This window comes from Juglans microcarpa x Juglans regia, chromosome 6D (genome assembly GCF_004785595.1).
Source record: "Juglans microcarpa x Juglans regia isolate MS1-56 chromosome 6D, Jm3101_v1.0, whole genome shotgun sequence".
Lineage (NCBI taxonomy): Eukaryota > Viridiplantae > Streptophyta > Magnoliopsida > Fagales > Juglandaceae > Juglans > Juglans microcarpa x Juglans regia.
This window is the reverse complement of record NC_054604.1, coordinates 3266210-3280512: the sequence shown is the minus strand read 5'-3', so window position 1 is coordinate 3280512 and position 14303 is coordinate 3266210. Positions and strand designations below refer to the sequence as shown.

Here is a 14303-nt window from a genome sequence, read left to right as displayed (position 1 = left end):
GTTTAGCCTTAGCATTAGATTATGCATGTGAATTAAAAAAGAAAAGCGAATGTTTAGACATGATGCTACAAAATTTTAAAGATAATGACTGAACTTTTACATTGTCAGCCTCATTTTCCCATCCCTTAAAAGCAATATATCTTTTACCCAGTTAAACCCCTAGAGACCATGCAAAATCAATATAACTTTTACCCGGTCAAACCCTGAACTTGTGTAACAAGCCCACATCACACAGATCAAGTAAATCATCAGCTTTTCCCAGTGCAACAGCCTAAGGAAGGCCCAAGCCACATCTTAAAGCCATACTCCAAAGGACTAGTCAATGTTACAACTTTAGCTCCTTGAAATCATTATAAAAGGCAAGCTTCTTTCCGAGCAATGAGGGATTCCATTCAGTTATACAAGCTCCATTCCTTAAAATCTCTGACGTCCTTGTTGGGCAAAGTCCATCGTAGATGGCACGGCTTAAGTCTTATACTTCTAGTCTTGAGATTGACTTTGATACCATTTATAATAACCCAAGGAAGGCCCAAGCCCCCCTCGGAGTCATTATGAAAGGCAAGAACTTCTCCCTTCCAATCAATGTGAGCTTCCATTTACCACCGTCCTATACTTGATCCGGGGCATTACACATAGATGGATTGTGGCCCCGAGAAATTGTTTTCACCAAAGGGTTTGAACCTTACATCTAGTGAAATGTACACACAAGACTAAGACCCTTACCATTTGAGCCAATGCCTAGGGTTTAAAGAAGATTTTCAGAAAGAAGAAATGGTAAAAAAATGCAATACCATATCGATATTAAATTGTGGGTTAGAGGGACAGAGCTTGGAAATAATATAAGAGCACCCTCTTGACAGCCTTATTTTTTGTACAGATGATGAATCAAAGCATTTATATAAGAAATTATATTTAAAGATAATTATTGTTATTATTACTGTTGTTATTGTTGTTATTATTAATCGTTTACTAAGAGTGTTCATTAATTTCCCTTTGCTTAAAATTCCCCTGCCCACTATTCTTCAAAGTAAAATTCTTTTGATCATCAAAAATAATTTCTTCTACAATAACGTTGAATTTTGTGACCCAAAAGTTCATCTTTGGGGGGACCAAACTGACATTTTAGTAATTGAATATTTTTTTTAAATAATATCTTTTGTTATATAAATAATAATAAAAAAAACGAAAAACATATTTCAAAATACAATGTTTTTATCAACTTCAGCATAAAAATGGATATTATTTAATGTCAAAGTTTTGAATCAGAAGGCTAAAGTTTTATTAAAGAAGAAATATCTAAGTTTGTCCACCGAGTGTTCCTTGTCTTCAAAACACTGGTCATTTCTCTCGAAACAAATACATCACGCCAGACATAAAGGGATCATATTCCAAATTGCGGCAATTTCAGAGTTACCCCTTAAACCTCTCCAACAAGCAGAAAGATCCACAGCCCTCCTAGGCATCATCCACACCACTCCAATCCTGTTAAACACCTCATACCATAACTCCGTTGCCACATCACAATGAAGTAACAAATAATTCACTGATTCTCCACATTTTTTAGATATTTAATACCAATTGATAACAATTAATCCACGCGTCCTAAGATTATCTAAGGTCAGAATTTTCCCTAGAGAAGCTGTCCAACCAAAGAACATGACCTTTGAAGACACCTTACTTCTCCAAATACACTTCCAAGGAAAAGAGTGTACCCCATTCAAACTAGTCAACATCTTGTACATGGAGTGAACTATAAACTTCTTATTAAACCATCTTATCCGTCTCAGCCGGGCCAAAATTTGTATCATACAACAAACCAAACAGAAAGAGATTGCATCCATTTCCCAATCATTCACTGCTCTAGAAAAATGTACATTCTATTGAGGCGAACCACTAGAGCAGTCCAAAACATCAGCCACTGAAGCATCCTGATTCTGAGTGATTCGAAAAAGACCTGGAAATACAACATTAAGGGCCCTACCACCATACCAAGGATCATGCCAAAAGCTAGTCCTGGAACCATCACCAACTGCGAAACTAACATGTTTGGCAAAATCATCCCAACCACTCCTAATATTTTTCCACAGTCCCACACCATGTGTACCTCTAACGTCACTAGAGCACCAACCCCCCCTAGCACTCCCATATTTGGAATCAATCATAGCCCTCCACAAAGACTCACTTTCCTGATGATACCTTCATAACCACTTCCCAAGAAGGGCTTTGTTGAAGGTCCTCAACTTCCAAACCCCCAACCCTCAACACGACATTGGACTACAAGTCTTATCCCAACTAACCAAATGAAACTTGGTTTCCACCCCGATACCTCCTTAGATTAAGTCTCAAAACATCTTTTCAATCTGGTTAGCCACGCCAATTGGTAGGGGAATAATGAGAGAAAGTAGGGAGATTAGAAATATTGCTTTTGATTAAGGTGATTCTTCCCCCTTTTGACAAGTATAACCTCTTCGCCTTCTCTCTACGTTCTCAATCACCCCATCCCAAGCTGCTCTTGCCTTAAAAGCAGCCCCCAAAGGGAGCCCAAGGTATCTTATCAGTAGTGATGAAACCCGGAAACCCAGAATGTTTGCCAAACTTCTCATATTTCACATTGGGCCCACCGGAACGATCTCGGATTACCAAGATTCACCTTAAGGCCGTATACAACCTCAAAACAAAGCAAGAGCACTCTCAAAATTTGCACATGACCTGGATTCACATCACAAAAAAGTAATGTATTATCTGCAAACAAAAGAAGAGAAACATTAATCAATCCATTATAAGACCTTCCCACCGAGAAACCTGCCAAAAAACCACCATCAACTGCAACCCCGAACATTCGATTGAGTGCATCCATAACAATGACAAAAAGGAAGGGAGACAATGGATTACCTTGTCTCAATCCATGTGAACTATTAAAGAAACCCATAGGGGAGCCATTCACCAACTTGAGAATCGTGCAGTTGAAACACAATGCTTGATCCAATTACACCACCTCCCCCCAAAGCCACATCTCTCTAGTAGATAAAGAAGAAAGTCCCAGTTAATGTGATCATAAGCATTCTCCATGTCAAGCTTACATAAAATACTCGACTCACCCGATTTAATTCTACTTTCCAAACATTCATTAGTTATTAAAATAGAATCCAGAATTTGTCTCCCTTTAACAAACGCCTTCTGAGATTTTGATACAATCTTCTACATAACTGTGCTTAGGCAGTTGGCAAGAACTTTGGAAATGATTTTATAAACCCCATTGACAAGACTAATGGGACGAAAACCCTTCACATCAGAAGCCCCAGCCTCTTAGGGATAAGTGCAATGAAAGTTGCATTTAGACTCTTTTCAAACTTCCCAAAAGAATGCAATTCATGAAACACCTTCACGACATCCTCCCGAACAATGTCCCAACTAGCCCGAAAGAAGGCCAGGGTAAAACCATCTGGACCAGGCGCTTTATACTTAGCCATCCCTCTTACAAATTGTAAAACTTCATTCTCCTCAAAAGGTCGTTCAAGCCATTGAGCACTAAAGGGGCCAATCTAGTAAAATGCTAAAACCATCAAGATTTGGCCTCCAAACAAACTGCACCATGAGGATCTTGTCGTAAAAGAGACAAATGTGCTCCTTGATCTCAGACGGATAAAAAAAACAACACCAACCTCAATCAACTCAATAGCATTGTTCCCCCGATGGGAATTGGCTACCCTATGAAAAAACTTTGTACATTTATCCTTTCTTTAACCAAAGAGCCTTGATTTTTGCCTCCATGAAATCTCCTCCATCAAGATCACCCTCTCAAGTTCTGGTCGAATGATACTTTTCCTCGAGGTCTCCTCATCCGAAAGAGTTCTACCCTCCGCCCTACTCTCCAAACCCTACAGCTCCTCAAGAAGAGATTCCTTACATCTATCCACATTCCAAAAGACTTGCTCATTCCAGTTCTTCAAGTCCTCTTTCAAAGCCTTTAGTTTTCCAGCCAATATAATACTCAGGGTACCTCTCAACTGGTAGGATGACCACTGTTGTTTAACTAGGCTTTTAGGATCTATTGTTTTACAGCACGTACCTAGAATAGCTAAAACATTTAAAATGATCCAGTAGACATTTGAGATCAGCATCATAACGTAAATAAACTACATTTATCGCGTGAAAAGCATTGAAGCATCTGGTACTTACATTTGTCATGTGCTCTCGGCACTTGGGAAATCGCCAGTCACCTATTCCATACCGACCATGAGCACCTCCATTTCTTGTACTACAAATTGAAGACAATTTTATAAGTAAATGAACATTTTTTAATTAATAAGAGCTAATGATAATACCATATAAAGATCTCATTTTTTTTAAGTATATAAAGATCTCATAGACCAAAGTTAACACTAAAAGCTTGCACCTGTTGGAATTTACTGACCTCCCAATAAGATATTCCCCAAGAGGAAGGGTGCCATCAACCCATTCTAGAACACCAGCACTTGGAGTAAAAGGAACAACCTATTCCATAAAATATGAGATTTTCCAAACTTAATGAACACCACAATTGTTTATAATTAACGTTAAAATGTTTCTGCACATATCTATATAACATAGATAACCAATAAGAATAATTGCAATCTTTTGTTACACAAGACTCCGTATACCCCAGAATTAGTTTTACAGAAGAGGACTACTAGAGTGAATTCCATTTCGGATAAGTTTAAACTTTTAAGATAATTGGTGATCTGACATGATATCATAACAATAGTGCTAAGTTAAACCCTTGACTTCACACTTCACCCTCCATTCTATATAAATATTACATATGTTGTTCCTCACTAATTTAGGAGTCTGGTGAAACACATGGACTTTTTCGCAATGGAAATCCATAGCAGTTTTATTTCATGCAAAAGTTTGAAAAAAACTAACGTGTCCTTCACCAGAACATCCATCCATATAGTTATGCAAAAAGGTGTTAACCATCTAAGTTATCATATTTGAAAGGAGAAAATACCTTGTATGTGCGTATTCCTAATCTTCTTTTCCAGGTATCGCGATGGTTCTGCAAAAAGGTGTTAACTAAACCAAAAAATTGTTCCATAACCTACAATTAAATCAAAAGAGATATACCATCAGTATATATGTGGGGTAAAATAAGAATACTTTCATCCAAGTAAATATACATTAGAGCATTTGAGAACGAAAACATGAGGAAATGCCCAGCAAAACCAAGGTTAAGACAATATCGTTAAAGAGTCTGTTACATCTGCCATTGTAAAGAAAACAGTTTGCACAAGAATGGAGAATGAATAAAGGAGAGGATAACGATGATTCTTTCTCTATCAACATTCTATCATATAGGGATCAAACATCACTTAGGGCTCGTTTGGACACTTGGAGTATCTCCGAATTCTGTAAATAGTAGTGAAATGGTTTGAGTTGAGATGTTTTATTAGGTTTTGGGAAAGGAGAGAGAAATAGGTCTTTGGAAATGTCAGCACACAAGGGAGAGAGAATTCTTTCATTTTGCAACACCATTTTTGTGCGGTGGGTAAATACGAGATTTCTAATGAACATCGCCTTTATCAGACAAATCGGTAGAAAAGGGAAGAAAATCAGTCTTTGGAAATGTCAGCACACAAGCAAATTTCTCACCAAAATTGGGTTTTAATTTCTTTACGAAAAATTTGAAAGATACTGAATGAAAAAAGTTAAAAATAACCGTATTATTTGAGAATGATAATCCACAAATGTAACGAAATAAAAGAATCTATTTGAACTGACATCATACATTGTAATGGACTAACTCAAAAGGCCTAGACACGCAATAGGCACGAACGACACATGACAATGCCTTTTCGGTTGGCACACCTCACAATCTAAAGATGACACATATGACAAAGACTGATAACTTAAGATTCAATACAGAAGAGAAGGATGACAAAATGACAATATCATTGCAAAGGTGATAGCAAAGACTTGAGTGCTCAAGGAGGAGCTACCATGTACAGATAGGACAGACCACTGATTTCATACCCCATACTAACCATCCTCATTGCTTTAAGATCTTGAACTATATACAAAGACAGGTAAAACCTTAAAGAGCACTAAAAGTTTGTGAAATTGTGCTGGTAGACAATGCATGAAAGATAAAACAGAATTTTGAAGGGCATAGAATAGGTCCATATCAAGACTAAGTTGTGTGATTCTTGGCCTGCAACTTTTTCTAGGACCATAAACAAGAGTAACAATTTGGGGTGCTCATATTGATTGACCCCACCCTTGTCTTAACTCAATGACGGCCTCCTATCGATCAACGTAGCCCGTTCAAGTCTGGAATTACTTCAAATAAGTGATAGAAGTTCAAAGCTGCCTAAAATCTATACACAAATGTGCTCATATTTCATCCAGCAAGCCAACTAGAAAGCAAACAACTTCAAAATCTAGTCATTTGGCAAGATGAAACATTAAAGAGTGGCAAATAGATATTCCACTTTTCACACACCCAAAACTTTTGAATTATATTCTTTGAGAGTGAGGATCTACTTGGCAACATAATTGTTTTCAAGTATTCTTAGATATTTCCTTTCCAAATATAACTCAAACATAAAACACTTTCAATTTCAAATATTCAACTTTTTCATATAATCATTACAACTTTCCCAAACTCCCAAACAATACAAAAAGAAAAACACTACCTTTTCAAATTTCAAAACAAAAATAATATTCAAAAATTAAATTCAAACAATTTTCTTACTTTATAATATTTTCATTCAAATTTTTTTTCTATTCTTTCACAAAATCCAATAAAACATATTAACTCAAACTATTTCACTACTATTCACAGATATACTGAGATATTCTAAGTCTATAGATGGGCCCTAAGGCCTCGTTTGAATAACGAGGTTTTCTCAAAACTTCTCATAATTTCCTTCCCAAACATTACTCAAATACAAAATACTTTTCAATTTCAAATATTCAACTTTTTCATTTAATCATTACCTAATTATCATCCAAACACAACCCAATACAACTTTCCTAAACTTCCAAACAAAACACAAAAAACAATATAAAATTTTCAAATTTCAAAACAAAAATATTATTCAAAGTTTTAAACAATTTTTTAACTTTATAATATTTTTATTCAACTTTTTTTCCCTCATTTCCCAAAACCCAATAAAACATCTTAACTCAAACCATTTCACTACTATTCACAAACTATTTCACTACTATTCACAGAATTCTGGGATATTCTAAGGATGCGTTTGGGAACACAAGTATTCTAAGACATTTCCTTTCCAAACATACTCAAACACAAAACATTTTCAATTTCAAATCTTCAAATTTTTCATCTAATCATTATCTAATTATTACAACTTTCCCAAACTCCCAAACAAAATACAAAAGACAATACAACTTTTTCAAATTAAAAAAAATATATATTAAAAAATAATATTCAAACAATTTGCTAACTTTATAATATTTTTACTCAACTTTTTCTCTCTTCTTTCCCAAAACCCAATAAACATCTTAACTCAAATTATTTCACTAGTATTTACAGATATTCTGAGATATTCTAAGTATCCAAACAAAGTGTCCAAACGAGCCCTAAGATTGCTCTTCTCAAAAGTATGATCCTATTTTCACCTCAAATATCCGATTAATATTTTCCCAAACTAAAGTATTTATGTTGAAGCCAATCCCATATGGCACAAGAAAACTTAAGACGAGCAACATAGAACGGATGTTGGGCTCGCTAGTACTGATGATCTTGATGGATATGATTTGAGCATTGTTATTTCCATAAGCAAGCGCGTAGATTAGTGACGTGGGCTTTATCTGAGGTCTAGCAGCATGAGGCATTTACCTATAAAAAATATCTCCCTAAAATCGAGCTCATAATGCATAATTTTTCCAATTAAGTTTCACTAAAGTCAGTGGGGGCATTAAACAAAGATGCCAAGTTAGCCGAGTCAAACTTAGTATCCATGTACTTGTTGAACCAAAAACCAAACAACAGCAAACAGGTGTGGTATACTCTGAAGCTGTCAAAACAAGCCCAAAAGTTGTTGAAGGAAGGGAAACTTAATTGAAAGAGCTCACAAATGCAGGAATAAGACTAAACAGGCAAAAACACTACAAGGACACCTAAATATCACTAGAACCGGTTGAGAAGTAAAATTACCAAAAACCTATGAAACCGGCTGAAACAAATGAAAAAAAAAAAATCTGAGAACAACGGGAAGTAGCTAATATGAAACTGTAATTCCGAACATCAACTGAATTGGCAAAAAATGAGAGTCGGCCAAAACATCAGGTCCAAATGACCCGGTAGTTTGGATCCAGCACACACCCTGCTTTCTTCTTCAATTCTACAGGGAATCTATGAGTCTCTTTGAAATTGCAAGAGCACAAGAGGACCCTCACACTATCACCGTAAGAGCTCCACTCCCATGAGCACGGAGAAGATTGGTAAACAGACAGAAGACAATCACGAGAACAACCATCAACGATTATAATAGTTGAGACACCACAACAGACACCTCTCTAAGGGAATCAACGCACAATGCCAAGTCACCTCCACCATCACTAAGGCAAACGGCAACAGCCACAGAAAGCACACAACATATAGCACTGAACATGCCTGAGGCAAACAATTTCTTAGGTGAAGAAGAATCAACACAGCATTCATGAACAAGTTCTGTTGCCCACCACATCAAAAAAGCACACCAGCAATGATTTCCCAACAATCATTACGTCATCACCTTTGTTTACAAGTATAGGTTTTAAGCTTAGTCCTGCCACCTGAGCCTAGTTGCACAACCAGAACAAAGGAACAAAAAGAAAAGGAGGCTAAAAAATTGAGGGTTTTGGAAAAGAGAAAAATATATATCCTAACAGCTTGCTCTGATACCATGTAAAAAACGGTTTGCACAAGAATGATGAAGCATGAAGGAGAGGAAAAATATGATTAATCCTCCTCGTCAACATTCTATTATATAGAGATCAAAGTTGACCTATTTATTGGCAAGTTGATATTCTCCCTATAGACTTTCTTCACTACAAAAACTACATAACAAACTTTCCAAAACAGGAATAATCATACGCAATTGGTTCCCAAAATTCAAAATATTAGCAAGGAAGAAGAACATGGTAAGTGCTTGACACAAATGAGCAACCCCCCATGATTCCGATTTATTTACACGGTTCCCTGCAGATGGTCACTCCATAATTCTATAAACACACTCTTGGAACTGCAAATATGGAACCACATGCTGCCAAGCATGGTCGCTTGGAACCTTATGCTTTCCGATTAGACTGATTTTGAACTTTTGCATCTTTTCTCAAAATTTAATGGTTAGATGCTAAGATAGAAAAGACAGTGCCGTGTGCATGTGCATACCTGTGTCCGCATGAACATACACGTGTACGTACATGCACACAAATACATATGAAGACATCCACGTGTGAGCGTGTGTAGACACATACATATACATACATCCATGTGTGTGTCTACAGAGAGAGAGAGAGAGAGAGAGAGAGATTTTGATTCATACAGCATCTTGTCGTAGATCATCATTTCCAGATTTTGCCAGCTGTCGATATTTGTGACCATCAGAACCAAGGCATTCAACCACTTTTGGAGCATTAATGCCATTCATTACCCTGCATGTCTCACCAATTTCAATTAGATACAAGCATCACAACAGGTACCATTATTGTAGTGAGAAAAGAAAAAGAAAACAATAGTTAACTGATATTAAATTGACTTATATCGTCCAATACATACATAACAGAATCTGCTAAACCTTTGAAGTATGGAAAAGAGCCTTCGTGATACCGACAGCTACGGTCAACTGGGAAGGTAGCCGTCACTACGGGTACCTAAAGAGTCAACATAAATGCATAATGCTAAAATTTTAGTACCATAATGGCGAGATAAAGGGGGAAAAAAAAAGGAGTAAGGCAATGTCAACGAAAACATATATAATGTCATCAAACATTAGTCATGAGAGATGCAAAAATCGACATAGAAACTAGGGCATATTAGCATAATTTCATAGGGCGCCTAATATTAACATTTTCTATTCCGAGTAATATAACATGAATCACCTGCAAATGGTGAAAGATTCAAAAATGGAAAGAATCCTTTTTTATCTTTTTTTTTTTTTCCTTTTTTGGGGGGCAGCGCGGACTGATTACTGAAAAAGTAGGGGTTCAGCTGAGTCAAGCTCTGCGTTAAGTTCTTTGTTGTTTAACAGAAGTGTCGCAACATATAAAAACTGGTCTTGCATTTTATAGCAGTCATCTGGCAATCATGTAATGATGCTATTGCTAAGAAACATAATCTGCATGGGGATTTATGAGGAATTCAAAAAGTAGTCCAAGGGATGTATGTGTCATCCTCAGAGTAAGCTTGCCCGAATGAACTTATGGCCGGGGGAATAGGTGGATTAAGGGTTTGCATAATGTCTTCTATGCACTTGTATCGTGTTGACTTGATGAGGAAAAAAGGGCATAGATATCGGACAACAAGATATTAAGATTGTAAACATAGCACTGTTAAAGAGAAACAAAACCTAGTCCCAAATACAGAGGACGTCAAAGTACTTGCAAGTTCCACTCTCTCTTATCATTTATGTGGTGTCATGTTAATAACCCATCATCATATCTATACAAAACCTAAAATTCACAAAATACAGATTGCATCTATGTACTTACAAGTTCCAGCGGTCGAAGACCACGTATTTCTCTTGGTAGTGCCATCCTTTTATTGGTGTCCTGTTGACATGAGCTAGTTAGGTAGGTGTCAACAATTTAGAGATTCAGCTTTTATGCTAGGAACCACAATATTGAGTTTTGAACGACCATAACTAAGAATGAAAATTTGGAAAACAAATTAAGAACATTGAATAGATTTGACTAACCTCTCTCCTCGTTTCTAGTTCTGCAAGTTTAATATAGATCTCCACCATTTGTTTCATCTATACATACAGAGAAAAACCTCAATTGTTTAATACGAGACTTTACTTAAGAATGGAACCTTTTCAAGATGCATTTATAGAAGTCAGAATGATGGAAATTACTTGTAGTATAATAACTCCATGATTTGCTGATAACTCTTGTAATAGTTTCTCCGCTGCATTTTTTTTATCCAAATCAACAACAAATGAATTCCGGCTATGCTGTTTGTCCTTGATACGGTCACCATTGGCAAGAGCTAGAAGCTAGTGTCAACAAAAAATGATAGTAAAACAACTAAAAGAAAAAAGAGGGTGGAAAAGGCCACATTTGCAATACATCCAGTCAAACATGCATGGTTGCATATGATAAAATATGATCCGTGAGATGAAGGTTCTGGTTACTCATTTAACCTATCAGTTGCCACACAAAATTAATCAAAAGACAAATAACACTGGAAAGAAAACTGTATCCCATGCTGTATGCTTCAGAGCAGTAAAAGAAGTAGAACTTGTATACCTGAAAGATTGCATGGTATGGATGGTCAATTGCCATTTTCTTCACCAGAGAAACCAAAGCAAACTGCATAGCCCGACAATCCATGGTAAATAATGAACCCCAATTTCAAAAATAGAAATAAAAACATCACCTCAGTGTCAAACCTGAAAATTACGAGGCCCTGAATGGTCCTTTGAGCTACCCATTCTTGATGCAATTTGATACACTAGAGGTATAAATTTGTAAGATTGAACCTACAAATATATTTAAATAATGCATCAAACAACCCAGAAGATAATTATCTGAAGAACAAAACCCTTTTTAATTAAAGCTGCCTTTACAGTGTACCTCATCAATTGTGCTAAGTATGCTATTTACAACATTCTGTCTAGAAGAAAGACTGAACCACAAGGAAACTAGTCGAAATACCTGAAACCACATATGTTAGGTCCTCAAAGGAAGTTAAATTCACTTGAAAGAAACAATATACCCATTAAATTAATTAAATAGGAAACAATTTCTCACTGGCATTCTAAATAGGTTCAATTCAATTCAAATGTAAAGTAATTGAGATCTAGTGTTATAATATTTTCATGTATCAGACTACCAAGCTTCTTAACCTCAATTCTCCACCTATATAGTGCAGAACATATTTCAATTTAATTCAAATAGAAGATCTCCATAAATAGGTTCATACCACTCTCACATCATATTTGTCCCCTATAACCAAGCAACGCTTATATCCCTCCAATGACAGGCTGAGAAAATTGTCTCTGTCATCCTGTAAGGTTAATGGGAACCAACAAAACAAGTGGGGTTATATTTTTTTTATCAATAAATAAGAATTTTATTAAAATAGGCATAGGCAAGTACATGGGACATATACAGAGCAATACGCATGCATGAGTGTCTAAAGATACAAGGAAGTCATGTACTTTCATGCCATTAAAGTCTATTACAATCAACCAATGGAATAAAGTATTAAGAAAAATGTTTTAATCTCATCCATTGTCCGTTCACGATCCTCAAAACTCCAACCATTCCACTCCATCCATATGCACTACCATAATCAGATCGGAATCATCTTCCACATAGCTGCCATTTGAGAGTTACCTCAAATGCCTTGCCAGCAGGCCAGAAAATTAACGACCCTTCGTGGCATCACCCAATTGAGCCCCACTCTAGCAAAGATATCATTCCACAAACTTATGGCTACATCACAATGCAATAATAGATAATCCATAGACTCCCCAATTTTCTTACACATATAACACCAATCCAACACAATGATCCGGTATTTCCTTAGATTATCTAAGGTGAGAATCTTCCCTAATGAAGTCGTCCACACAAAAAAAAGAAGCTTTTAAGGGGACTTGAGACCTGGTTTGGATAGTGAGATGAGATGAGATAATCTGTGAATAGTAGTAAAATGGTTTGAGTTAAGATTTTTATGGGGTTTTGGGAAAGGAGAGAAAAAGTTGAATAAAAAAAATTATAAAGTTAAAATATTGTTATAATATAATTTTTTAATATAATTTTTGTTTTAAGATTTGAAAAAGTTGAAAGTTTTTCGTGTTTTGTATGGAAGTTTGGGGAAGTTGTAATGATTAGGTAATGATTAGATGAAAAAGTTGAAAACTTGGAATTGAAAAGTGTTTATGTTTGTAGTGTTTGGATATTGAGATGATATGGGATGAGATGAGAGTATCTTGATATCCAAACCAGGCCTTAGTCTTCCATATGTTTTTCCATGGGAATGGACTTGTAGAAGGGTGTCGGAAGGGAATTATAATATGATTGTACAGTAAATCTCCCCTTCTTGGATAGTGATCACAAAAACTAATCAGCTTCTCCATTCACTCTACAATCATACACAAGATTGAAGAAATCTGTAAATGTGTCAATTTCCCAGTCTTGGGGATCTCTAAGGAAAATGATATTCCATTGAAGAGAGCCACTAGATAGATCCATGAGCTCTGCTACTGAAGGCTCCTACCTTCGTGCAATGCCGCATATTGATGGGTAAGCTTCCTTTACGATTCGATCTCCATACCATAAATTATTCCAGAATTTAATTATGGAACCATCCCCAACAGCAAAGTGTGTGCATTGATGGAAGTTTGTCTAGCCTCTTCTTATGTATTTCCAAAGCCTGGCCCAATGTGATCCACGCACCTCATTCGAGCACCATCCTCTCCATAATCCACCATATTTTAGGTCTATGACTTCTTGGTATCTCTACAACTGCTTGCCCAATAAGGCCTAATTGAAAACCAAAAAGTTCCGAATACCCGTCTCGCCTTCGTGTATTGGAGTACAAACACCATAGCCCAATTCACCAAGTGAAACAGATAGAGTACTTTTTATCAATGTAACTCCACCACCTTTGGACAATATATCCTCTTCCAAATAGCTAGTTTATGCTCCATTTTTCTAACACCCCATCCCAGATAGACTTCGACTTAGAGGAAGCACCCATGGGAAGACCGAGATGCTTCATTGGCAAGGTGGAGACTTTGCACCCCTAAATACTGGCCAAGCTCAAAACACTTGGAACATTTCCAACTGGAACTAATTTTGACTTGGCGAGATTCACTTTCAAGCCCGATGCTACTTCAAAGCAAAGTAATGATTATGGCTAGCACCACAGAAGACAAGAGCATTATCCACAAATAGGAGATGAGTCATCTCAAGAGTGCCGGTTCTTTCTTCCCCTACTACAAATCCAGATAAAAATCCACCTTCCATGAGACATGCGATCATTTTACTAAAAGATTCCATTATGAAAACAAAAAGTAATGAAGATAGGGGATCACATTGCCTCAAACCCCTCGAACTTCCAAAGAAGCCCATTGGAGTACCATTCA

The 14303-nt window shown here is 36.5% G+C and overlaps 1 protein-coding gene across 1 annotated transcript in view; it reads right to left on the bottom strand.

Annotated features, from left to right (window-relative positions):
* Positions 1-14303, bottom strand: part of LOC121234092 (serine/threonine-protein kinase ATM) — a 100682-nt gene that overhangs the window by 4834 nt on the left and 81545 nt on the right. The window contains 12 exon segments of the mRNA XM_041129908.1: positions 4180-4258; positions 4415-4494; positions 4991-5080; positions 9534-9642; positions 9767-9861; positions 10699-10758; positions 10905-10961; positions 11064-11204; positions 11458-11520; positions 11601-11690; positions 11785-11865; positions 12134-12217. Of these exon segments, the coding sequence (XP_040985842.1) occupies positions 4180-4258; positions 4415-4494; positions 4991-5080; positions 9534-9642; positions 9767-9861; positions 10699-10758; positions 10905-10961; positions 11064-11204; positions 11458-11520; positions 11601-11690; positions 11785-11865; positions 12134-12217 (1029 nt within the window).